The following is a 26,399-nucleotide window of genomic DNA, read 5'->3' as shown; positions in this document are numbered from 1 at the left end:
CATCATATCATAAATATTATATAATTATAATAATTCGGGGTTCTTATATACCGCTTTATCATAACCTAGATCGTAGGTCGTCTCAAAGCGGTTCACAAATTATTATCCGTGGTTATAGGGCCTTTGCAACCAGCCAATACCTTTCTCAACTCCCTGGGGAGCATACAGCCGGAGCTGCCATTTCGGCGATCACAGCTAGCACAATAAGGAACTCACAAACGTAACTATAATCATTTAAGTACATAGTATTTGTCAAATGACCCAATAAATGTGAACATGAGTTTTAAAACGCAGTTTATTTAGTAATAATTATATTCATTCATCGTGGTGGATCCAAGTATACATTACCGAAGCAACTTTATATTTCACTTGCGATGTACTTTTCAAATGAAAGTTGTGTCTCCTAAAATGACTGGTTTGACTGCCTTTCCTACATAGCGTATACGCCGAGTACACGTGTAAATATGTATGTGTATTTATGTGTATTAAAGTGCGAGAAGTATCCGTATTTCCATCATGTGGTATACTTGTAAAAACATTTTAATTGGGGCAAGCATGTGACATCGTTATTCCCTTGAGAGGACCGTACCATGCACCATAATATCATTTTAAGTAAAGCATGCATGCAATGCGTGATCATGTGTTCTTGAGCGGAGAAGCGTGATGTATGGTCGTAGCATCATATCCCTAAAGCGTGTGTGCTGAGTATGATATCCTTTAAAGGGACTTCACCCAAAAAATAAAAACAAATGGAATTATCCTCGAAAATAACAGAAAATAATCTTTAATATATATCCCTGGGAAAAAAACGAAACTTCAGATGGAATACCACAGGGACCTGAACATTTGTTACAGCTGTATTTGGACCTAAACTAAGGTGGTTAGAGTAATTTTACACATTTAAGGGGTTTAGATCAACTTCTGGTAAGAATACCACCCCGATGGACATATATGTGAGAAGCTACTTTACCGATCTGCTAAGGAAGATGACTTACGTTAGGTTCAATTTAGATGAACTTTATGCGGACAAACAACTAAGTGCATATACACATTTTTTTCAATGTAATATAAGAGTAGGAGTTCTGTAGCGTAAATGATGTTTCCTCTAAAGTTTCCGGAATCTCCGGTGATTAATTGAAGCATGATCGAAAGTATAGATATGCACTTGGACGAAGTTGACAAGACGGCTGTATTGTGTGCAGGTGCGCAGACAAGTAGAACGGACGGTGGACAGTAAGTGACTTAAGACATGTTTGGTAATGCCACCGTTACAGACGAGGAGACGGACTCCGCCCTAACGCTATGGGATTACATGAACTTACACCACGATGTCAAAAAGGTAAGAGAGACAAAATTTAAAAAGATGACGTCAGCAAGAACATGCTCGAGGCCGTTTTGCTTCAGATATTGATTGTAACCTCGGATGTTCACAGTTGCTCTTATCCGCGAAGCACCTCTGCCTTGGTTACCTAAGCAAATAGAAACAAAAATACCAGAAACATGAGGTTCATAATATTATATATTCACCTTAACAAAAGTCCACAATTGATATAATAAAGGACATCGGGGTTCTGGTATTTTCGAATTTATTTGCCTATAACATCTATGCAACGACGTGTAAAGCAACCGGATGTGTAATGATATGCGGAGAAATATCAGTCGGTCTCATTACAAATCATCTACGTCTTCTTATTGGAAAAGGAGATGGACGATACTTATACTGACAAAGCAACAGAAGAAAACTCGACAAGCTAGGTGTAAAATGTTTTCCACAAATCTCCCCTGAACTAAATATGCACATACAATATATTTGAATCTTTTTCTATGCTTGCCTAGTGTAACCTGGTCAGCGTGGACACTGATGTTTGTTTACAGTGTAACCTGGTTAGTGTGGACACTGATATCTGTGTACAGTGTAACCTGGTTTGTGTAGACACGGATGTCTGTACAGTGTAACCTGGTTAGTGTGGACACTGGTTTCTATATGTGGTATTAACTGGTTAGTGAGAACACTGATGTCTATGTATAGTGTAACCTGGTTAGTGTGGACACTGATATCTGTATGTGGTATTAACTGGTTAGTGTGGACACTGATGTCTGTGTACAGTATAACATGGTTAGTGAGAACACTGATGTCTATGTACAGTGTAACCTGGTTAGTGTGGTCACTGACGTACAGTGTAACCTTGTAAGTGTGGACACTTATGTCTGTGTACAGTATAGCATGGTTAGTGAGAACACTAATGTCAGTGTATAGTATAACCTGGCTAGTGTGGATACTAATGTATTTACAGTGTAACCTGGGTAGTGGTATTTGCGTGTTGTGTAACCTGGGTAGTGGTATTTGCGTGTTGTGTAACCTGGGTAGTGGTATTTGCGTGTTGTGTAACCTGGGTAGTGTTGACACTGATGTCTGTGTACAGAGTACAGTGTAACATGGTAAGTGTGGACACTGGTTTCTGTATGTAGTGTATCCTGGTTAGTATGGACACAGATGGCTGTGTACACTATAACCTGGTTAGCGAGAACACTGATGTCTATGTATAGTGTAACCTGGTTAGTATGGACACTGATGTCTTTGTACATTGTAAACTGGTTAATGTAGACACTGACGTATGTACAGTGCAACCTAGTAAGTGAAGACACTGATGTCTGTACAGTGTACCTGGTTAGTGGTGTATGTGTACAGTGTAACCAGGTTATTGTGGACACTGATGTCTCTGTCCAGTGTAACCTGGTTAGTGTAGACACTGATTTCTGTGCAGTGTAACCTGGTTAGTGTTAACACTAGTGTCTGTACAGTGCAACCTAGTTAGTATGGACACTGTTGTCTTTGTACAGTTTAACCTAGTTAGTGTAGTGATGTCTGTGTACAGTATAACATGGATAGTGAGAACACTGATGGCAGTGTATAGTATAACCTGGCTAGTGTGGATACTAATGTATTTACAGTGTAACCTGGGTAGTGTGGACACTGGTTTCTGTATGTAGTGTATCCTGGTTAGTATGGACACTGATGTCTTTGTGCAGTGTTACCTGGTTCGCGTTGACACTAGTGTATGCACAGTGTAACCTTGTTGGTGTGGACCCTGGTGTCTGAGTACTGTGTAACCTGGTTTGTGTTGAGTGGTTTCCGTATTCAGTGTAACCTGGTGAGGGTGAACACTGATGTCTGTAAACAGTGTAACCTGGTGAGTGTGGACACTGATATCTGTATGTGGTATTAACTGGTTAGTGAGATCACTGATGTCTATGTATAGTGTAACCTGGTTAGTATGGATACTGATGTCTGTGTACTGTGTAACATGGTTAAGAAGAACACTGATGTCTGTGTATAGAGTAACCTGGTTAGTGTTGAGTGGTTTCCGTATTCAGTGTAACCTGGTGAGTGTGAACAGTGATGTCTGTATACAGTAGAATCTGGTTAGTGAGAACACTGATGTCAGTGTATAGTATAACCTGGTTAGTGTGGATACTAATGTATTTACAGTGTAACCTGGTTAGTGGTATTTGCGTACTGTGTAACCTGGTTATTGTTGACACTGATGTCTTTGTACAGTGTTACCTGGTTCGCGTTGACACTAGTGTATGCACAGTGTAACCTTGTTGGTGTGGACACTGGTGTCTGAGTACTGTGTAACCTGGTTAGTGTGGTCACTGACGTACAGTGTAACCTTGTAAGTGTGGACACTTATGTCTGTGTACAGTATAACCTGGTTAGCAAGAACACTGATGTCTGTATACAGTGTAACCTGGTGAGTGTGAACACTGATGTCTGTATACAGTAGAATCTGGTTAGTGAGAACACTTATGTCTCTGTACTGTGTAACCTGGTTAGTATGGACACTGATGTCTGTGTACTGTGTAACATGGTTAATAAGAACACTGATGTCTCTGTACATTGTAAACTGGTTAATGTAGACACTGATGATGGAACAGTGTAACCTAGTTAGTGTAGACACTGATGTCTCTGTACAGTGTAACCTGGTTAGTTTAGACAATGCTGCCTGTACAGTGTAACCTGGTTAGTGGTTGACACTGATGTCTGTGTATAGAGTAACCTGGTTAGTGTTAACACTAGTGTCTGTACAGTGCAACCTAGTTAGTATGGACACTGTTGTCTTTGTACAGTTTAACCTAGTTAGTGTAGACACTGTTGTCTGTACAATGTAACCTGGTTAGAGTTGACACTGGTGTGTGTATACTGTGTAACCTGGTTAGTGTTGAGTGGTTTCCGTATTCAGTGTAACCTGGTGAGTGTGGACACTGCTGGTTGTACACAGTAGAATCTGGTTAGTGAGAACACTGATGTCTGTGTACAGTGTAGCCTGTTTATTGTGGACACTGATGTCTGTGTACAGTGTACAGTGTAACATGGTAAGTGTGGACACTGTTTTCTGTGTACAGTGCAACAATTAGTGTAAATATGTACAGTGCAACCTAGTAAGTGAGAACACTGATGTCTATGTACAGTGTAACCTGGTTAGTGTAGACACTGATGTCTGTGCAGTGTAACCTGGTTAGTGTGGACACTGGTTTCTGTATGTAGTGTAACCTGGTTAGTATGGACACAGATGTCTGTGTACACTATAACCTGGTTAGTGAGAACACTGATGTCAGTGTATAGTATAACCTGGTTAGTGTGGACACTAATGTATTTACAGTGTAACCTGGTTAGTGGTATTTGCGTACTGTGTAACCTGGTTATTGTTGACACTGATGTCTTTGTACAGTGTTACCTGGTTAGCGTTGACACTAGTGTATGCACAGTGTAACCTTGTTGGTGTGGACACTGGTGTCTGAGTACTGTGTAACCTGGTTAGTGTGGTCACTGACGTACAGTGTAACCTTGTAAGTGTGGACACTTATGTCTGTGTACAGTATAACCTGGTTAGCAAGAACACTGATGTCTGTATACAGTGTAACCTGGTGAGTGTGAACACTGATGTCTGTATACAGTAGAATCTGGTTAGTGAGAACACTTATGTCTCTGTACTGTGTAACCTGGTTAGTATGGACACTGATGTCTGTGTACTGTGTAACATGGTTAATAAGAACACTGATGTCTCTGTACATTGTAAACTGGTTAATGTAGACACTGATGATGGAACAGTGTAACCTAGTTAGTGTAGACACTGATGTCTCTGTACAGTGTAACCTGGTTAGTTTAGACAATGCTGCCTGTACAGTGTAACCTGGTTAGTGGTTGACACTGATGTCTGTGTATAGAGTAACCTGGTTAGTGTTAACACTAGTGTCTGTACAGTGCAACCTAGTTAGTATGGACACTGTTGTCTTTGTACAGTTTAACCTAGTTAGTGTAGACACTGTTGTCTGTACAATGTAACCTGGTTAGAGTTGACACTGGTGTGTGTATACTGTGTAACCTGGTTAGTGTTGAGTGGTTTCCGTATTCAGTGTAACCTGGTGAGTGTGGACACTGCTGGTTGTACACAGTAGAATCTGGTTAGTGAGAACACTGATGTCTGTGTACAGTGTAGCCTGTTTATTGTGGACACTGATGTCTGTGTACAGTGTACAGTGTAACATGGTAAGTGTGGACACTGTTTTCTGTGTACAGTGCAACAATTAGTGTAAATATGTACAGTGCAACCTAGTAAGTGAAGACACTGATTTCTGTACAGTGTACCTGGTTAGTGGTGTATGTGTACAGTGTAACCAGGTTAGTGTGGACACTGATGTCTCTGTACAGTGTAACCTGGTTAGTGTTGACAATGCTGCATGTACAGTGTAACCTGGTTAGTGGTGTCTGTGTACATTGTAACCTGGTTAGTTGTGGACACTGATGTCTGTATATTGAATAACCTAGTTAGTGTTGACACTGGTGTCTGTGCACTGTGTAACTTGGTTAGTGTTGACACTCGTGTCTGTACAGTGTAACTTGGTTAGTGTAGACACTGATGTCTGTACAGTGTAACCTGGTTAGTGGTATCTGTGTACAGTGTAACCAGGTTAGTGTGGACACTGATGTCTCTGTACAGTGTAACGTGGTTAGTTTAGACAATGTTGCCTGTACAGTGTAACCTGGTTAGTGGTGTCTGTGCATTGTGTAACCTGGTTAGTGTTGGCACTGATGTCTGTACAGTGTAACATGGTTTTTGCGGACACTGATGTCTGTGTAGTGTAACCAGGTTATTGTTGACACTGATGTCTGTGTACAGTGGAACCTGGTTAGTATGGAAACTAGTGTCTGTGTACTGTGCAACCTGATTAGTGTGGACAATGGTGTCTTTATGCAGTGTAACTTGGTTAGTGTGGGCATTCATGTCTGTTTACAGTGTAACTTGGTTAGCATGGACACTGGTGTATGTGTACAGCATAACCTGGTTAGTGAGAACACTGATGTCTCTGCATAGTTTAACTTGGTAAGTGTTGACACTGATGTCTGTGTACTGTGTAACACGGTTAGTGTGGACACTGATGTCTGTGTATAGAGTTACCTGGTTAGTGTGGACACTGGTGTCTTTATATATAGATGTACCCGGCAACAAGTGGTGTTTAGTGAGTCCGTTAGTAAATTGTATGAAAACATGCGATTTACCAAGTGTCTTTTACAATTTGAAAATTAATTAATGAGAGTTAGATAAACAGTTTGGGGACCCTTTTTCTCCCACAACGTTCATACATTTTTTTGGAAAATCATATTCTCTTGGGAATACATAATTCCTTTTCCAATCGGGGAAACAATTATCAAGAACTATAATATGTCACAATGGAAGATGACTTCGCAAAGCATTGTTACTCAACGTTACAATTAGAAGATTGACCACTAACGTCCAGTGTATTACCAACTCCTAGCAGGCTCATCCTACGACTGGGGAGTGAGGAAACCTATAGTGGCTTTGGGAGAAATTTGAGTCTATTAAGCCTTGAAGACCTAAGTGTCTGTATACAGTGGAACATGGTTTATTTTGACACTGTTGTATGTATTATCAAATAGAACATTCTCCTACCAAACTGTATGATGTAATAAATCTTGGCTTGAAGGGTAACATTCTTGCTTGCCTACCCTGTGGCTTGCTTCAAACCAATGTTCAGACATTTTAGAATCTCACCCTAAGGGTTGAGCTTAATACTGGCATACTCTCAATGAAGGGTTACATTCTTGCTTGCCTACCCTGTGGCTTGCTTCAAACTAATGTTCAGACATTTAAGAATATTACCCATTAATGGTTGAGATTTTTACTGGCATACCCTCAATGTAGAGGTTAATTGCATAAAATTAACAAGAGGCCCAGGACCTACATCACTCACCTGGTAATAATCTCACACTTGTAACCTTAACAAGAGGCCAAATGGGCCTGCATCACTCACCTGGTATTAATCTCACACTCGAGATCTTAATAGTGGACTAAATAACAGCTACAGGCAGAATATCAGTGTTTGATTCATAAGAACCTATTAAAAGATTTAAACATATGATGCCTATGACCTTGAATATTGCACAAGAACATTAGGTTGAAAGTGGGAAAAGTTCATTCATTTGAACAAACTTGGTAGCCCTTCATCCCAGCATGCTACAGGCCCAATTTCAGTACCCTTGGCCTTTTGGTTATTGAGAAGAAGTTGTTTGAAGATTTTACGACATTTGATCCCTTTGACCTTGAAAGTTGGTCAAGGTCATTCATTCTAACAAACTTGGTAGCCCTTCATCCCAGCATGCTTCAGGCCAAATATCAGTACTCTTGGCCTTTTGGTTATTGAGCAAAAGTTGTTTGAAGATTTTAAGACATTTGACCCCTGTGACCTTGAGAGTGGGTCAAGGTCATTCAATCGAACAAAATTGGTAGCCCTCATCCCAGCATGTTAGAGGCCCAATATCAGTACCCTAGGCCTTTTGATTATTGAGAAGTCGTTTGAAGATTTTACAACATTTGACCCCTGTGACCTTGGAAGTGCGTCAACATAGTTCATTTGAATAAACTTGGTAGCCTTTCATTCCAGCAGGCTACAGGCCCAATATCAGTACCCTGGGCCTTTGGTTATTGAGAAGAAGTTGTTTGAAGATTTTAAGATATTTGACCCCTGTGACCTTGGAAGTGGGTCAAGGTCATTCATTTGAGCAAACTTGGTAGCCCTTTATCCCAGCATGCTACAGGCCCAATATCAGTACCCTAGGCCTTTTGGTTATTGAGAAGAAGTTCTTTGAAGATTTTAAGACATTTGACCCCTGTGACCTTGAAAGTGAGTCAAGGTCATTCATTTGAACAAATTTGGTAGCCCTTTATCCCAGCATGCTACTGGCCAAATATCATCAGCATGGGCCTCTTGGTTATTGAGAAGAAGTTGTTTAAAGTAAAAAGTTGACGCCGGACGGACGACGGATGCCGCACCATGCCATAAGCTCACTTGGTCCTCGGGCCAGGTGAGCTAAAATAAAGCTACAGGCAAAATATCAGCATTTTAAAACATTTGACCCTTGTGACCTTGAAAGTCTCACAAGGTCATTACGTTGAACACACTTTATAGCCCTTCATCTCAGCATGCAACTTGCAAAATATCACCACTCCAGAGCTTTTGTTTATTTAGATAAGGTCATATAAATGTTTATACATATTTAACTAAATGCGACATTGGAAGTGGGTCAAGGTCATTCAAAATGAAAAAGCTTGATAGCCCTTCATCCAAACATGCTACTGACCAATATTCAGAAGTTGTTAAAATATTTTAAACAATGTCAAGGTCTTTCACTTTAACAAAGTTGGTAGCCCTTCATCTAAGCATGCTAATGATCAAATATCAACATCCTGAGCCTCGTGGTTATTCTGAAGAAGTTGTTTAAAAGTATTTTTATGCATATTTGACCTCTGTGACCTTGAATATAAGTCAAGGTCATTCATTTGAACAAACCTGGTAGCCCTTCATCCCAGCATGCTCCTGATCAAATATCAACATCCTGGTCCTTTTGGTTATTCAGAAGAATTTGTTTAAAGTGTTGAGCATTTTTGACCCATGTGACCATGAATATGGGTGAATGTCATTTATTAGAACAAACTTGGTAGCCCTTCATCCCAGTTTGCTTCTGGCCAAATATTCTCACCCTAGGTCTTGTGGTTACTAAGTAGGAGTTGTTTAAAGTAAAATATTGACGCCGGACGGACAACAGACGCAGCGACACGGCACAAGCTTACCCTTCGGGCCAGGTGAGCTAAAATTGAATAGGTAAAACAGGAGACATTTTAGTTAAAGGTGGGAAAGGAGAACTTCATTGATTGTTTTTTTGACTTCCCAGATGCCTTTTCATTTCAGAGTGACATCATCCTAGTGCTGGGTAACCACGATACCAGGACTGCCGAGTATGCTGCCAAATTATTTCTGGGCGGCTATGCAGACTGGCTGATGTTCTCGGGCGACAAGGGAGTACTCACAATAGGTAATTGTTCAGATTTGATAAGTGACAGAATCTTGTCTGTATGACCTAATGGCTTCTACAAAGTATGCTACAAGATACTCTCCAGGTTGGTTGTTTGTGTTTGTTTCCGACATGTTCACAACATTAAGCGTCATATACAAATTTGGTGCCTGGGGAGAAAGACATCATCTAATGGATAAATGAACTACTTAAAGCGGATGTAAAACCACTCAAACAAATAAATAGAGAAAGACAGAAGTATGCAAGTGGCACAATAGTGGGTAGCAGATCAGGTTTTGTGCTGTAAGCAGAAGACACTGAAGACATTACTTGTCTCCTTTAGGAACATTCAGTGGGATACAGTGGGATACAGTGGGACACAGTGAGATACAGTGAGATACAGTGAGGTACAGTGGGATCCAGTGGGATACAGTGAGATACAGTGAGGTACAGTGGGATCCAGTGGGACACAGTGAGATACAGTGGGATACAGTGGGATACAGTGAGGTACAGTGGGATCCAGTGAGATACAGTGGGATACAGTGAGATACAGTGAGGTACAGTGGGACACAGTGAGATACAGTGGGATACAGCAGGTCTGTTCTTTCCCCAAATTGGCAGGGATTTACCAGACCGTAATGTGTAGTCTGTGTTAACATTTTTTGATATTATGTTTCTTTGCTTCAAGTACTGTAGTCTCGTTCAACCAGACGCTTGATCATTTGTAATTCAAGAGTCTGGTTGAAGGAGACTGTAAGACAAAGGGTACATTTGTGTATCCAGTTGAAATGGTTGAACCAGTTGAACCAGTTGAACCTGTAAAGAAAACGACAGGCACAGATATGGACCGAGGGTGACCTGAGGAAAATTTGGCACATGTAGATTGAGGGGTCCAGACGTACCTGACCGAAACTAAAATGCTGACTATTGCCAGTTTGCGTTATTTCTTTCTAAAACAATGTCAAGTCACATGTAGTTTTTAAGATACGTTATGTTATTCAGTGGACGGATGAAAGAAGGTCATAATATTCTTGAAAAACTGTTTTTATTCTCCGAAACTGTGCACATTTAGCTCTGCTTATAGAACGGTCCAAGTGCGTTCGTTTATTGTGGAATGTTTCTGCGCCACACGTACAGTTTCAACCGGGATACGCGAATGTAAAAGTATTTAGAACACAAGACCCATTTTTTATTTATTTCTTTTCCAAAAGTGTTCCACACAAATAGGTATGCTAAAATATTAATTTTGTTAATGATAATTTCGACTTTATTGAATTAATTGATGATGCTTTAGAAAAATACACAAGAATGTGTGTATTGATGCCAATGTAAACTGTTAGTGGAGACAACTCTTGTTGTCAGGGGAAACAACTCTTACACAAACCACAATTATGACATTAAGAATTGAGTAATCTGTATTTTCTTTAGTGTTTGTGTTTACCTCCATGAATCATGCAAGCATACAGTAAATTCTTTTAAGAATCAAATCTATCCTATAGTAATTAATGAAATTGTACTAAAATTAAATGTAATTGTTCAACAACATATAGGAGTAAAGATGAAGGTCATAGTTATCAACTAGCTAGCTAGGGTCATTTAAATCAAATATTGTTTTGAAATGAATAATAGACAATAAAAGAGAATTGGAAAACAAAAATGTTTGTAATCTTTGATTAATAATGATAATGAGCCAGTAACCTAGCTGGTAGATATATAGTGAAACCTGTCTTAACCGAACACCACTGGAAATAAATTCAGAAATTCAGAATAGAGAGGTTCCACATAGCACCAGTTCACTATACATAGAACATATATTCACTATCAAATGGTCACTTTTATACTGCTTAAAAGCATTTACCCGAGTAAAAGGTATAACCCAATCATATTTTAACTGGTAACCTGGATTACTAGACATTTAATTAGATAAAATGTTATTCAAAAATGAGGGATGTTTTGAAGCGCAATTTTATCAGATGATGTTTTGAAGCATAATTTTATCAGATTTTTCGATGTTTTCCTTTACAGGTAAGTGGGATAAAACAGAAGCTGAGGTATTCTGTGACGTAGCCTTAAAAATGGGCGTCCCAAGGGAGAAAATCATACTGGAAACCGAGGCAACGAACACAGGAAAAAATGTCTCGTTTTCCTACAAAGTTCTCCAGAAGCTGAACCTTCTCAAGACTTTACATAGCTACATACTTATACAGATGCCTCACATGGAGCGACGTGTTTATGCAACTTTTATGAAACAGTGGCCAGGGGACGCAACCAGTCTGGACGTTACTGTGTCGTCACCGTCCATTCCAATGTTGGAGTACCCTAATGACCATGTAGGCTCGCTACATGACATGGTCACTGTGTTGGTGGGGTCTTTCTACAGGGTCAAGATCTACCCAGATGTAGGTTTTCAGATAGAACAGCACATTCCGGAACAAGCATGGTTGTGTTACGAGAAATTAATCAAAACTGGAAAATATAGCGGACATATGATTTAGAGTTTGTACCATTGTCTGCTTATAAACTGAATCAGAATTAATTTTTAAACTATCAACACATACTAAGCGTTCCTTTTTCTCTCATATTAAAACATGGTCAGAACTATTTGTTTACCTGCAATTCATAACACTCTCTCCTGTCTGATGGATTTATGATTTCCTAAGTTGAGCTAGGTGTTTGCCAAAATTAAGCTACATATCATCAAAAATACAAATGGAGAAGCGTTATGGCAAATAGCCAACATCCGTGAATTTCCGTGACATTTTACATAAACATGTGGGAGGAGTTATGCAAATATATATCTACATTGGTACATAATTTTTTGACCTCATCAACGAAAGTACTTTTTTTGAGGAATAATCATTCTGTGATATATTTCATTGAATCAAATTCATCTAATACTTTGTTAAAATATAACAGATTAATACTAGTGATTGTCAAGGTCTTATAAATAATATAGTTTTTACACGAAATAAACTTTTAAAAATATAGTCAAATTTTCATTGTGACATAATTATAACATTTATAGAACTGTAAAATGTAAACAATCTTCAATGGCATTTATAGTACTGTGTTTGCCAATGTTGTTTGGTATCTGTATTTAAGGATTGGCTTTCTCTTTTATCTGCCAAGTTTATGAGTACTCCAACAGTGTTAGAGGTTTAACACAGTGAGTTATTTTTGACAAGCGCCATGCAACGAGTCGATATAATCATATGCGATAAAAACTAGCCCACCAACGGCCTCTTATGTGAAAGGAGTAGTTTATGAGGTGTTCAGGTGGTGCATTGGATAGCGCACTCACCTTTCACAAAGGCAGCCGGGGTTTGATTCCCGGATCAGATGTGAATAGGTATGGGGTCACCTGCCCAAAGACGTTGGTTTTCTCTGGGTACTGTGGATTCCTCCCACATTCAGACCCTCTGCGCAGTAGCATCTGGGCCAACAAGAGAGATTCATACAAGTTGAAAAATAACTTGTTTCATAATTGATGTAAAAATAAATAAAGTTTTTATTATATGTTTATGAGGTGATAACTACAGTCAAACTTCAGTGCAACTTTAGCAAAAACTGCTAACTATATATAGAATTACTAGATTATTTGTCACATCAATGCCAATGTATTTATATAGTTGAATAACATGCTACTGTTGGCATTATGGTTTCACAATGTAGACACAGGATACCATGTTAGCACTGAATCAATTTTTTTATTAAAAGAAACAAACACATAAAAAATTGTATTAGATTTTATTTATGCCTTCCCTATATATAGCTAGATTACTATTTTCCCTATAATTTAATAGCAACATTGACATATACCCGGTAAGTATTGATTTGCTTTCTGATGGCAATCTTCAGTAATACGAGTGCCCACTCATATTTTCCCCGATTGCCTTTTAAAAGCAACTTAATGCTTTAAATACATTACACATATAAAAGATTTACAAAATCACTTATTTTTGTGAGATAGACAAGCTCACATGCACACATATCAAAGAGTATGTTTTCTCTCCCATTTTGCCTTTTATCTGTTGAAAATGAATGTTGTCTATTTAATCTGTAAATTTGTAAGCTGTAATGACATCATCACATAATGATATTGTGATGTCATCTTATTATGAAATTTGAGTTCAATCAATTATTTTCATTTAATGTCCCAATTACACTGTGAGATATCCGAAATCAATGACTGAGAATAATTGCTAAGTTTGTTTTGAACACAACCAGTAATTAACACCTTATTTTGCAAGCTTTCGATAAAAAAAGTCCTTTTCCTTTGACAAGCAAAGAGTGTAAATGACCAGGGTCTTGACTATAAATCACTAAAAACAGTAAAGTCAGCGGTCGGAAGAATAGAGACATTTTGCCAAATAGCACTCTAATGCTACAGGCAGTCAGGGGGACAGGTAATATGTTTACCCATTCTGCTCCTTGTTGGATGTTGAAATGACTGAGAATGTTTCCACATCATTAACTAGCCAATTAATTGAGTGAATAGTTAAATGCGGAAAATCAATAAATAACTTGTAACACATATTCTGTATGTTTTGTTTGTACACTGTATTTATATATTTGACCCTTTCTTAAATACTGCATACCCGCAAAGTCATCTGCCTTTCCGCAGGTCAACCGGCAGATGACCTCCGTGACATGCACAGATTTTGTTATAAAAGTATTTTGGAATCTCCTGCATTGACAAGGCTTAGCTGATGCTCATCATTGAAAATATTTCAAAATCATCTTTTGAATCTTAAATGATTAAAGTAATCCTAAAAACAAGACATTCTAGTACTTGTAAATTAAAGGAAAATAGGAGTGATATTACTATTGTATTAATTTTGATAACTTTGAAAAGTTTACCTACTGATATGACCTGCAATAAGCAGACTTGACCTACATTTCGGTCACCTATGACCATCATTTCATTGATGTGAACTTAGCAGGTTTGATATATATATGTCTTCGGCTACTGTTTATTGACACACTCCATGCAAAGATGAAGTTACCTCCCTTGTCATTTACCAAGACAGCTCAGGCCTGGCATAGCAAGGCATTTTCAATCATCCAACTATGAACTTCCTCAATACAACACTAATTCTGTTTATGTACCTAGAGTTGACATAACCCCAGGGCAGATGTGCATAGAGAATAATCTTCCATGAGTTGGTTACACTGTACTATGTCCACAAATATGAAAGTTTGTAATAAATATCTACACCTGACCAGACACATTTTTCAAGGGGACATATTCACATTCGCAACATAAACCATGTTTCTTGTAATCATGAAGAGTTTCTCATCTGTTGCCTGTATTCCCAAGATATTGTCCACACTTTCCAGGGATACCAGTTGTTGCTTAGCAACAGCATTGACCTTTTGCCCTGTCTTTCTATTCCTGACTGGGGATGTAATTGGCGTTGGCTGTCGGTATACGTAAACATGCCTCACGCAGTCGCACACTGCCACATACAAACTCCCAGGGGGACACGTGGTATATTTCCGCTGTTGTTTTGAGGCTTGAACATAACCAAACGCATTAAACGTTGATATGTGCTTCCAAGGTGTCATCTGTTCTTTTACAACATTTTCCGGTTGCCATAATAATCCATCGACATCGTGTCTGAGACAAAGAGCCGGCGGCTGGTCTCGACATACTCTGGCATTGAACAACCACTGATGACTTCCCAGATTGGTCTAAAAAATCAAACGTCATCAGATATGACATTTATTCTCTATTTCATATTTTTATGGCTACAATGAAACTGCAAATATTACTATACTGTATACAGAGAAATTTTTGCAGAAGTTTAATATTTTTCGCCTTTTTTGCCCTCGGCAATGAGGGCAAATTTATCGTGAATATTACTGAGGACAAATGTATCATTACAGTGAACAGTAAAGGATAGAATTAACATACTGGAATCAAAAGTGAAGGACAAATTTAACATTGTGCAAAATCGAATTTCATTGGCATAAGGCAAAAAATTTGACTGGGCAAAAGTCTCCCTGCAAACAGTAGTAAATAGTGAATATTACTATACAACATTTATGATTCCAGGTCCTTGTATTGGTTTGACTGAAATTTTCATCAAAGATCCTACATGGAATTGAAAATATTTGTATAGTGATCTGAACATTACTGAATAAAATAATCGATTCCAGATCTTTGTAATGACTGACCGATTCTCATTTCTGTAATGGTCTGGAATGGAAAATCATAAAAGACTGTTAAATGTGTGGTTGTTTAGCTGTGAGACTGTGAGACGTGGTGTTATTTACCTGTAAGACTGTGAGATGTGGTGTTATTTACCTGTGAGATAGTGAGATGTGCTGTTATTTACCTGTGATACAGTGTGATGTGGTATTAGTTACCTGTGAGACAGTGAGATGTGCTGTTATTTACCTGTGAGACTGTGAGATGTGGTGTTAGTTACCTGTAAGACTGCAAGGTGTGCTGTTATTTACCTGTGAGACTGAGATGTTGTGTTAGTTACCTGTAAGACTGTGAGATATGTTGGTATTTACCTGTAAGACTGTGAGATGTGGTGTTAGTTACCTGTGAGACTGTGAGATGTGGTGTAAGTTACCTGTGAGACAGTGAGATGTGCTGTTATTTACCTTTGAGACAGTGAGATGTGGTGTTATTAACCTGTAACACTGTGAGATGTGCTGTTATTTACCTGTGAGAATGAGATGTGCTGTTATTTACCTGAAATACTGTGAGATGTACTGTTATTTACCTGTAAGACTGTGAGATGTGTTGTTATTTACCTGTGAGACTGTGAGATGTGGTGTTAGTTACCTGTGAGACTGAGATGTGGTGTTAGTTACCTGTGAGACTGAGATGTGATGATATTTATCTGTGAGACTGAGATGTGCTGTTATTTACCTGTAAGACTGTGAGATGTGCTGTTAGTTACCTGTAAGACTGTGAGATGTGCTTTTATTTACCTGTAAGACTGTGAGATGTGCTGTTATTTACCTGTATAACTGAGATGTGGTGTTAGTTACCTGCAAGACTGTGTGATGTGGTGTTATTTACCTGTAAGACAGTGATATGTGCTGTTATTTACCTGAAATACTGTGAGATGTGCTGTTATTTACCTATGAGACTGAGATGTGCTGGCATTTACCTGTGAGACTGTGAGATGTGCTGTTATTTCCCTATGAGACTGAGATGTGCTGTTACTTACCTATGAGACTGAGATGTGCTGTTATTTGCCTAGGAGACTGAGATGTGCTGTTATTTACCGATGAGACTGAGATGTGCTGTTACTTACCTATGAGACTGAGATGTGCTGTTATTTAACTATGAGACGGAGATGTGCTGTTATTTACCTGTGAGACTGAGATGTGCTGCTACTTACCTGTGAGACTGAGATGTGCTGTTACTTACCTATGAGACTGAGATGTGCTGTTATTTAACTATGAGACGGAGATGTGCTGTTATTTACCTGTGAGACTGAGATGTGCTGTTACTTCCCTGTGAGACTGAGATGTGCTGTTACTTACCTATGAGACTGAGATGTGCTGTTATTTGCCTGTGAGACTGAGATGTGCTGTTACTTACCTGTGAGACTGAGATGTGCTGTTATTTACCTATGAGACTTAGATGTGCTGTTATTTACCTATGAGACTGAGATTTGCTGGTATTTACCTGTGAGACTGTGAGATGTGATGTTATTTACCTATGAGACTGAGATGTGCTGTTATTTCCCTATGAGACTGAGATGTGCTGTTACTTACCTATGAGACTGAGATGTGCTGTTATTTACCTATGAGACTGTGAGATGTGCTGTTATTTACCTATGAGACTGAGATGTGCTGGTATTTACCTGTGAGACTGTGAGATGTGCTGTTATTTACCTATGAGACTGAGATGTGCTGTTATTTACCTATGAGATTGTGAGATGTGGTGTTCTTTACCTATGAGACAGTGCCAGTGGTGTTCTTTACCTGTGACTCTGTTAGATGTGCTGGTATTTACCTGTGAGACAGTGAGATATGCTGTTGTTTACCTGTGAGACTGTTCGATGAGTGTTGCCGTCGATTCGGTGGAGAAGAGAGCTATCATCAGGGAATGCGTCACAATCCTCCAGCTGTTGAGCATTGTATGGCTGTCCTTCCATCAACTCAGGGGAAGGGTTCTACAACAAGTTCAAATATATTGTAAACTTACATAATATAAACAGGCCTATCAATGGCATTGTATCTGTAGATATGAAATATCTTAAAATTATTGTTTCTTTAGGAGGGTTTTGGCTAATATGAATTAGTATGGAGATAGCCCTACTATATTTTGAAATTTCGGCAGTATTTTGTGATTCTGTCGCAAATTGAGTTTCACTGGCATCTTGGATTTTAACCAATCAATACTGTAACAGTGATATAACTTAATAAATTTGTTCCAAGCCAAATTGGGTGAATAGTGTTTGCATGTTTAAATCCCTAATTTGTTCAGTTTTGGACTTAATGATCCCATTACCATATCGTCCGATGTGAGGTGGGCAAGCCTTTCGTGTATCTGTGCGACGAGTCCTTCATCAACGGTCATCTCTCCTCTCTCATCTCCCTGAACAATGACTGGCCACGCCTCCAACTGTGGCTTACCAAGTGTCAACTCTATTCTGAAAGAAAATACCAGATCAAGATGCAAACAATTCTCAATTTCTAAGCTGATGAATAACGGTACATACAATTTCTGGTTTATACAGGCCGCGTCATGTTGGCCTTGTCTGGGTTTAATATAGGTTATTCACAAAATATTAAAAAAATCTTTGAAAATATTAACTCATTCACCCCCTGAAGACACATTTGATCTCTTCCGATTCAAAGGTTGGAATAGTTCATTATGAAATTTCAGGGGTCAATGAGTTAAAAGGAAATTTCATAAACCATACCTCAGTTCATATAGCTTTGTGAGAAATATCATGATATGACGCAATCACTGTAAAACAAATGTCCAACACACATATTCAGCCCACCTGTTACTATAAATATCATATTCATGAACATTTTGTCTGCTCTATGATTTCCAAAGGAAAGTTCTATATTGACTGTTCTGCAAGGGACATGGTCCAAACATTTAATGGATAACATGCAGTATGTACAGTTTGTAGTAAAAATGGCCATGCAACCAACCACATGTCCAAACTTACAATTTTAGTAAAATGCTGTAAAAAATTGACCCAATGCAACTTCTAAGTGTGATGAGTAGCTTCCTTTTTTTGGTATTGAAGAAAGTCTGTATCAACATTTATTCAGTTCAGTGACTATGATTGCACTTCGAACAAGTAATCTAAACTCAAAATATGGATATAATTCAGGCGAGTGTATATCTGATTAGTATTAAATACTAATTCTTGTTTTAAAGAAAGGTGGGAAGTTCTCCTCAGAAATAATTTATCGAAGCCATAGTTATGCCAAAAACAAAAGTTTCCAAGTATTTAGAGTTTTTTGGCAGAGGGATCCTTAACTCATTCACCCCTGAAGATACATTTGAACTCTTCCAATTCAAAGGTTGGAATAGTTCATTATGAAATTTCAGGGGTGAATGAGTTAAGCTAGGTTTATTTCCACGAGAATACACTGTATGAAATACTATAAAACACTATGTTCTCTCAAGACATACTAGATGTGAAACACCAACCTCTGTCCAATGATGGTCCAAGTGCTCGCATCAACGTCAATTCGGCGATGAAGCTGACCTTTCAGAAGGGCCTTGACATTCTTGATACCAAAGTCAATGTATTCGGATTTAAGTGTCAGATAGATGTCCTCCTTCTTTACTCCCTCGGGGACAGTGAACATGGCACAAATCTCGTCAGAGTCCTGGTGCCAGGTGTATTCTGGGGCAGGTTTACCTGGTGAAAACACATCTGCAGTTAACAAAGTAATTGCTAAAGAAAAAGATTGATAGGGCCAAATGACCCTTGACACGAAAGTGCACCACCTTGGCCTTTGATGGGTTACAGAGATTACTGCATTCCTATATAAAGTGACCATTTGGGTATGATTTGGAATTAATGTTTGTTTTTCAAAAGGTGGGGGTAGGTGTTTGGGGNGTCATGATGCTATTCAATGTTGTGTAATGAGTTAGAAGAAGATTTTTAGCGAAGACAAAAATCTGAAAATAAAGTTTCTCATTTTGCACCCCCTTGACTTTTTAAGGAGAGCAGTGTCAATAAAGGGGGAACATTCACCACACAAATAACAAGTATTTTCAGCTGACTTTTATCTTCAGTTATTAGGGGTGGGGACATGCCAGGTATGCTCTTTTGGATCCTCAAATGATCATTGGTGATTAGATGTTATTCTTTTTTTACTGTCGATAATCAAATAACCAACATCTGTGCATGTAATTTGGAGGCAAAGTGACAAAAATGATGGGGAAAATAAACACAGGCCACTTTTACGCTATGATATACAAACATATGTTGATTATATCTATTCTATCACAGGAAAAATAAAACTGATTGTGCTTTCTAAACACTGAAGGAGACAAGAAAGATCAACCAGTACAATGTAACCTAGATTATCCAATACTGTTATTAGCCTGTTCTTTTACCCATGCCAATATTTGTCAGCTGATAGTACATCATATTAATTTAACCAACAAGTAAACGTCTTGTCAATTTCTTGTTGTTGAGACAATGGACATGCTGTACCAGTTTAATGTGTATTTAAGTGGAAATTTTAAACAATGCACATGCGCACGTGTACCCTCATGCAAAACAAGCCAATATGTCCAAGACAGGTCAAACAGGGCTCACTTGCTTAAACTTACACAATGTCATGTCATGTTCATGTTTAATCGTCCAATAGCACATGAAGTAACGTATAGTTATGACCAATGAAAAGCATCATTATATTACCAACTTGGTAAAATTACAATACAAGATAATGACAGCTGTTCAATGGACAATATAAAAATCAACACTAGTCTTGCCTTGAAGAGAACACGGTTTTAATTCCATTCATCTTACCCACAGTGTTCCACATAATTACTCATGACCATGCTACATAACTGAAAAAAGCCCCTTTATGTAATAGGGATTATTGACATCCAACTGGTAAGAAAATCACACACATATTTATATACATACCATTTTGCCCATTCCCAGGCTCTTGTGCAGCTTCCTCCTGGATTGGTTTTGAGGAGTCATATACAAACTTGAACTCTGCTGCAGCCGATATGATAACAGATGACCCTGTGTGGTCAAACGCAGCATAGTCGTATGGTTTTCGTCCAATCAGCTGGCGTGTCCTCTCTACGCTCCAGGATCTACGGTCAACTAGATAGGAGACAAAGGTCTAAATTAAATTCAAAAATTGTAAAACCTATACCAATGATACCGAACAATTTTGATGACCGACACAATTATTTGAAATATTATAAACATCCACGAAGCAGTTTATGATGAGATAACACTCCGCTTTTTTGTGTTATAGCTCCATTACGTAAAAAATATATTCAAGTCAATCCTTATAATTTAATCTACTATACACAATCCCTGTGAAACTCCACTTTTATTGATGGACTCTTTTCTCTTAGAAATTATTACGCCGCTGTATCAGACAATCAAAAGCAACGTCACAAACGGCGACGTCATTTTTTTATGTTATGGGCCGATAGCATTAATTTTTAAGCCAACGAAAATGCTTGTTACAAGCAAGGTTTAATTATAAGGCATTCTATATTTACTTTTTAGGATTCCCTGTCCCATTGCAAACAAAACACAAGAGAACTTGACTGCAGTTTTTCATACATACAGCAAGTAACTTCAAAAGTTATCCAAAGCTGTCGGTCAGACTTAAAAACGTTCAGGGGGTGGTCATGGCTAGAACCCCTCGACTAGAATGATTTCTAGTTAAATGGGATAAAGTAAGAGGTAATATAAACATGAAGCAAACAATTGTGGCACATTTCGCACTAAATTTGTTGAGTAATAGTATACAAAAACAACCTCGAGAGAACTGGAGAACCGGCCTTTGTCACGACCCCTAGAGATCTGGCCTTTGTCACGAACCCTAGAGACCTGGAGAACCGGCCTTTGTCACGACCTCTAGAGACCTGGCCTTTGTCACGACCAGGGGCCACACCCACCATTTATACAAAATTGTGTCATCTTGACCCAATCATGCTACAGACTAAATTAGGATAAAATCCCTTAATCCCTACTGTAGAAGAAAGATTTTAAAGGTTTGACCTCTATTTCCCCTATTGGGCCTGCCCCTCCGCCACTAGCCGGTCCAAACCCACTGATTATACAAAATTGAGTCCCCTTGGCCCAAGGATGCTCCAGACCAAATTGGGATAAAATTCCTCCATCACTATGGTCCCACCCCTCTGCCCCAAGGAAGGCCACACCCTACGTTCATACGAAATTGAGTCCCCTTTGCCCAAGGATGCTCCAGACTAAATTAAGATGAAATCCCTTTATTACTATGATAAAAGAAGGATTTAAAAGGTTTAATCTCTATTTCCCCTATTGGTCCCTGCTCCTCTGCCCCCAGGAAGGCCACACCCATCGCTTATACAAAATTGAGTCCCCTTGGCCCAAGGATGCTCAAGACCAAATTTAGTTAAAGTCCAGTACAAAAGCATTTTAAAGGAAAAGTTGACGGACAGACAGAAGACGGATGACAGGTGACTGACGCTGCATCATGGCATAAGCTCACTTGCCCTTCAGGCAGGTGAGCTCAAAATAACAGTCAACCTATTGTACGTACTAGGAGAATACACTATAAATACCCAATTGCAATAATTGCAGCTGTTTCTGTTGATAAATGCTTGAACTTGAGAAATAATTACTGTAACACCAGGACCAGGATAATACGTGGTTGTACACCTACAGCAACTTGTATTAGGCATCTCTGCTTCTGAGATTTAAAAATAGTCCTTTTATTATGCGGCTCTGCCCATATGTTACCTGAGGTTAATGTGATCCATTTCAGCATGGTTAGGTATGGAGATCTGTACCTGTCCTTCTGTTCCTCTGTCGATTCCTCGACGTGGACACACAGACATTCCACATAGTGTGTCTCATCCACAGTGTGTGTCACGGCATCCGCCAGTACAAACGGCTCACCGTTATCTATTAGATCTTTTGAAAAGATAATCTGCAAACAATGAAATAATTTGAAAAAATAAAATGATCACATAGCCAGTGATAACTGCCCTTCTCTAATATTTTGGTATACATGTGAACTGCCCCTATTCGTTTACCATTCTTGCCACCATCTACAGAAAATTTCCTAACAATGTTTTGATCCACTAGTCTCTAACATCATATATACCCTCAGTTTTTTGTGTAACAGAGGTCAATATTTTTTTCAATGCCTCCATTATGATTCGAACCCAGGACCTCTGGCTTACTTGTGTTACGCTCTATCAAATGGGCTAAAGAGAAATTCTCTCTAGCAAAGTCGTTAGGAAGCGGCTAGTATTTTACCAGGGTGACATATGTAACAAGTTATCATCTTCCTACAGGAAATTACTCAATTATCTGTGTCCAAAAATCTTATTCTACAGTGAATCACTATTAAATACCTTCCAGTTGCTGGAATCGTCTCCCCTGTTTCCAGTATCAACCAAGTGGAATTTGCCAGCACCATCTGATATGACTGCCATGTCTGGGGAGATAAACTGCAGAACAAGGTTCAGTCGCCTGGGTGTCAGTTTCTGGTTAGTGGCGTCTGGAATCTGTAAGACTTTCCTTCCAGTGTCCAAAGTCATTCCCTGAAAAACAAGGAATCAAAATTGTTTTGGACACCAACTACAGAATCAGCAATAGTAATATCAAATATTCAACCATATTTAAAATGTGGAACAGCTGCAGTGATGCAAGCCTGGCAGTGACAAAAAAAACACCACAACAGAAACCTATCCAGATATTGAACAAAAGTACTGCGGGGCGGAACAAAATACGCCCTTCGAATGCCATATAGCTATACTTTTTTACAATGAAATAAGATCTGCATCATTCTAAGAGTGGTTAGCTGATATGCTATAAAAATTGTAGGAGAAAATCTTAAAGACAAAAAATGAAATACTGAAATGAACAAAAGGCAATAAATTTTGCAAAAATAGTCGAATCAAAATTCTTTTAAGGGAGACACAACTTCATATCATGATTATGAAGTATACCAAGTTTCAAAGAGATCCGTTGAAAAATGTAGGAGGAGATTGCTGGACAAAAATCAAATACTGAAATGAACAAAGGGCAATAACTTTTAGAAAAATTGTCGAATCAAAATTCTTTTTAGGGGGAAACATAACTTCATATCATGATTATAGTGTATACTAAGTTTCAAAGAGATCGGTCGAAAAATGTAGGAGAAGATTACCGGACAAAAATCAAATACTGAAATGAACAAAGGGCAATAACTTTGGAATAATTGTCGAATCAAAATTCTTTTAAGGGAGACACAACTATCATGATTATAATGTATATCAAGTTTCAAAAAGATCAGGCGTAAAAAATTTGGAGGAGGAGATTGCCGGACAAACAAAGTTTACGCCGGACAGACGGACGGATTTCAAGAAGACATCATATGGCTTTCATTTGCTCAGCTGAGAATCTAATCAAGTTGTTTTTTTCCCCTTAAAAATGATAAAAAAATAGGACAAATTTATCAGATAGTAGAAAAGCAAAATAAAATTGAGGTTTTTATTTATAAGGGTCTTACTGTTGAATATAATGAATTAGTGACAAGTTGTAAGCAAAACTGTAATTCATGAATTATTAAATTGATGATATGTCAGAGGTTAAACATTAAATATAGGATATATTCTGTACTCCAGAAACCTTCAATCCTACTGCTAAAAGATTATCACATGACCATTTCCACATCCAGCACATCCTACTCCATATCAGCCCAAGATAAAGGCTAAATTAACACATTAAACACACAGAAAATTTAACAATAAAACACACATAACAGAATAGTATAAATACAGATCATTTGATGGATATGCAGTGTGTACACAAAGTTAAATGCATAAGGCATGTGTGTCAGGCAGATATGGTACGAATGCTTGGCGGATTTGACACATGCAGGGCTGACATGGGTTGGTCTGGAATGTTATCTTTGTACAGCTAGTAGTGTAACACATGCATAACAATCCACGTACATTAAGTACATGCTAATGATGATTATCCAACATCAGCCCAGTATGTTTTAATGATGCATACCATAAATCAAGGAACAGGTGATCATGAATGCCACTTCATACTCACTTAAACTTAAGTTAGTACTTCGTTCCGTCTTACCATTGATGTTGATCTGACAACAGCCCAGTCTGTGTCGATGATATACACACTACATGTATGTTCCGACCACAAATCTAGGAACAGGTGATTATGGACTCCATAGATTTTGGCATGATGAAAGGAAAACTGGTCATCACCGAGACTAACCACTTCAATTGCTGGGGAAAAGAAAGTAGATCTGACTGATGTCATATCACATTTAGTATTTGAAATCAGTGAATTTTAAAAGATGAGTTTCAATGCATCCTCTTCGGTAGGGAGATGCTCCCAAATTGAATTTATGAGTTTACGTCAAGACAGCAAGACGTCTGTCATTTCAGGGGTTTGACGTTATATCAGTGAAATATAGCAGTCTAGATAAAACATATCCAGTTTTTATACTGTACTAGAAAAAGTTGGTGTTTATTTCTCTGTTTCTAGTACCGGAGGTGTTTTTTTAATCTTGAGTGTATATTTCATTGATATAACGTGAAATTACTGTCTTCTCGTCTTTTTCTTTTGTATATGTTTTCAGTAATCAGTTGTCATACAGTTTTCATGCACATTAAAACTATCAGCATCATTTTTGAACACGTGGAGGTTCTACGCTGTTCCAGTCTCTAGCGTAACTTGATTATATACATTTTTTTTCGTATTGAGATGTTGTCACCAAAATAAAACATTACGATATTATCACATCAATCTCACCATTGTCTAACTGTGACTTGTAAAGTGGCAGTTTGTCCAAAGAAAGCTTATAACCGTCAAATTTTGGATCCAACAGCTCTCTGCAGATTTTCAACTCAACTGTGTCAGCCATGATTGTTTTTGTGTTAATAAATTTACAAACTTATTATTTCAACAAATAAACGAAATTTTATATCATAAACAAATGTTCTTAATATGATTTTGTCTTTTTGCAAAAAAACAAAACTTTCTTAAATGTCAATCAGTTTTATTTGTATTAATATTTCAAAGAAACTGATAATATTTTATCAAGAAACCTGCTGTTCGCTCCGACAGAAAAGTTGTAATATTAATGACGAAGTTAAACTTCCGAGTCCGCCGCGTCGGCGCGTCTAATTACCCAATACTACCCAATACCACCCAATACTACCCAATACCACCCAATACTACCCAATACTACCCAATACCACCCAATACTACCCCATACGACCCAGTTATGAACCAAATACTTCTTTATTACTGCGAAATATCACCTTTGTAGACGTTATTTACTTCCATCTGCCATATTTTATCGGGAAATATGCGATTTGGTGCCGAAAACCTCACCGAATTGCCGTGACTATGACCCAATACTACCCCATACCACCCAATACTACCTCATACGATCCAGTTATGAACCCAATACTTCTTTATTACTGTGAAATATCGCATTTCTTGAAGTCATTTACTTCTATATGTCACATCCTATCTGGACATATGCGATTTGGTGCAGAAAACATCACCGAAATGCCGTGACTACGGGTTCGACGATTTACAGGAACGGGCAGGATCGGGCAGAAAACTATTAATTATTATATATACATTGATGAATATATATATTTAATTAGATACATTTAAGTATCATTATCGGGTATAAGATATATTTGATAAAAGAATTGCAATTACATGATACTATATTAATTCTATTCATGTCATAAAATGGTGTTATTAAGATCATATATATAAATTTAGCAGGAAATATTTAGAAATTTTAAATTACTTTTCATAAATGTTAGTTATTCAATTTTGTTAAACATAACAGTAAT

The 26,399-nt window shown here is 38.1% G+C and overlaps 2 protein-coding genes across 3 annotated transcripts; one reads left to right on the top strand and one right to left on the bottom strand.

The window, feature by feature from the left end:
• The first annotated feature begins 1,131 nt into the window (after positions 1-1,131).
• LOC110452600 (uncharacterized protein SCO4629-like) lies at positions 1,132-13,392 on the top strand. The gene is made up of 3 exons (XM_021501232.1): positions 1,132-1,339; positions 9,271-9,394; positions 11,399-13,392. Exons 1-3 carry the CDS (start codon positions 1,250-1,252, stop codon positions 11,866-11,868), a joined length of 684 nt encoding a protein of 227 aa, XP_021356907.1. The 5' UTR covers positions 1,132-1,249; the 3' UTR covers positions 11,869-13,392.
• A 93-nt stretch (positions 13,393-13,485) lies between these two features.
• LOC110452599 (nudC domain-containing protein 1-like) lies at positions 13,486-25,457 on the bottom strand. 2 transcript variants are annotated; one of them, XM_021501230.1, is made up of 9 exons: positions 25,336-25,457; positions 24,649-24,806; positions 22,926-23,114; positions 22,306-22,495; positions 20,479-20,667; positions 19,023-19,251; positions 17,859-18,000; positions 17,392-17,520; positions 13,486-15,067 (listed from the first exon to the last, which is right to left on the bottom strand). In XM_021501230.1, the coding sequence occupies exons 1-9, from the start codon at positions 25,445-25,447 to the stop codon at positions 14,609-14,611; spliced, it is 1,797 nt and encodes a 598-aa protein (XP_021356905.1). In that variant the 5' UTR covers positions 25,448-25,457; the 3' UTR covers positions 13,486-14,608. The 2 variants fall into 2 exon arrangements, with proteins under 2 accessions (XP_021356905.1, XP_021356906.1); XM_021501231.1 differs by having other exon boundaries at positions 19,023-19,236.
• Positions 25,458-26,399: the final 942 nt, after the last annotated feature.

Source organism: Mizuhopecten yessoensis, unplaced genomic scaffold (genome assembly GCF_002113885.1).
Source record: "Mizuhopecten yessoensis strain PY_sf001 unplaced genomic scaffold, ASM211388v2 scaffold6759, whole genome shotgun sequence".
Classification (NCBI taxonomy): domain Eukaryota; kingdom Metazoa; phylum Mollusca; class Bivalvia; order Pectinida; family Pectinidae; genus Mizuhopecten; species Mizuhopecten yessoensis.
The sequence above is the reverse complement of the archived record's forward strand: the minus strand, read 5'-3'. Positions and strand labels throughout refer to the sequence as shown.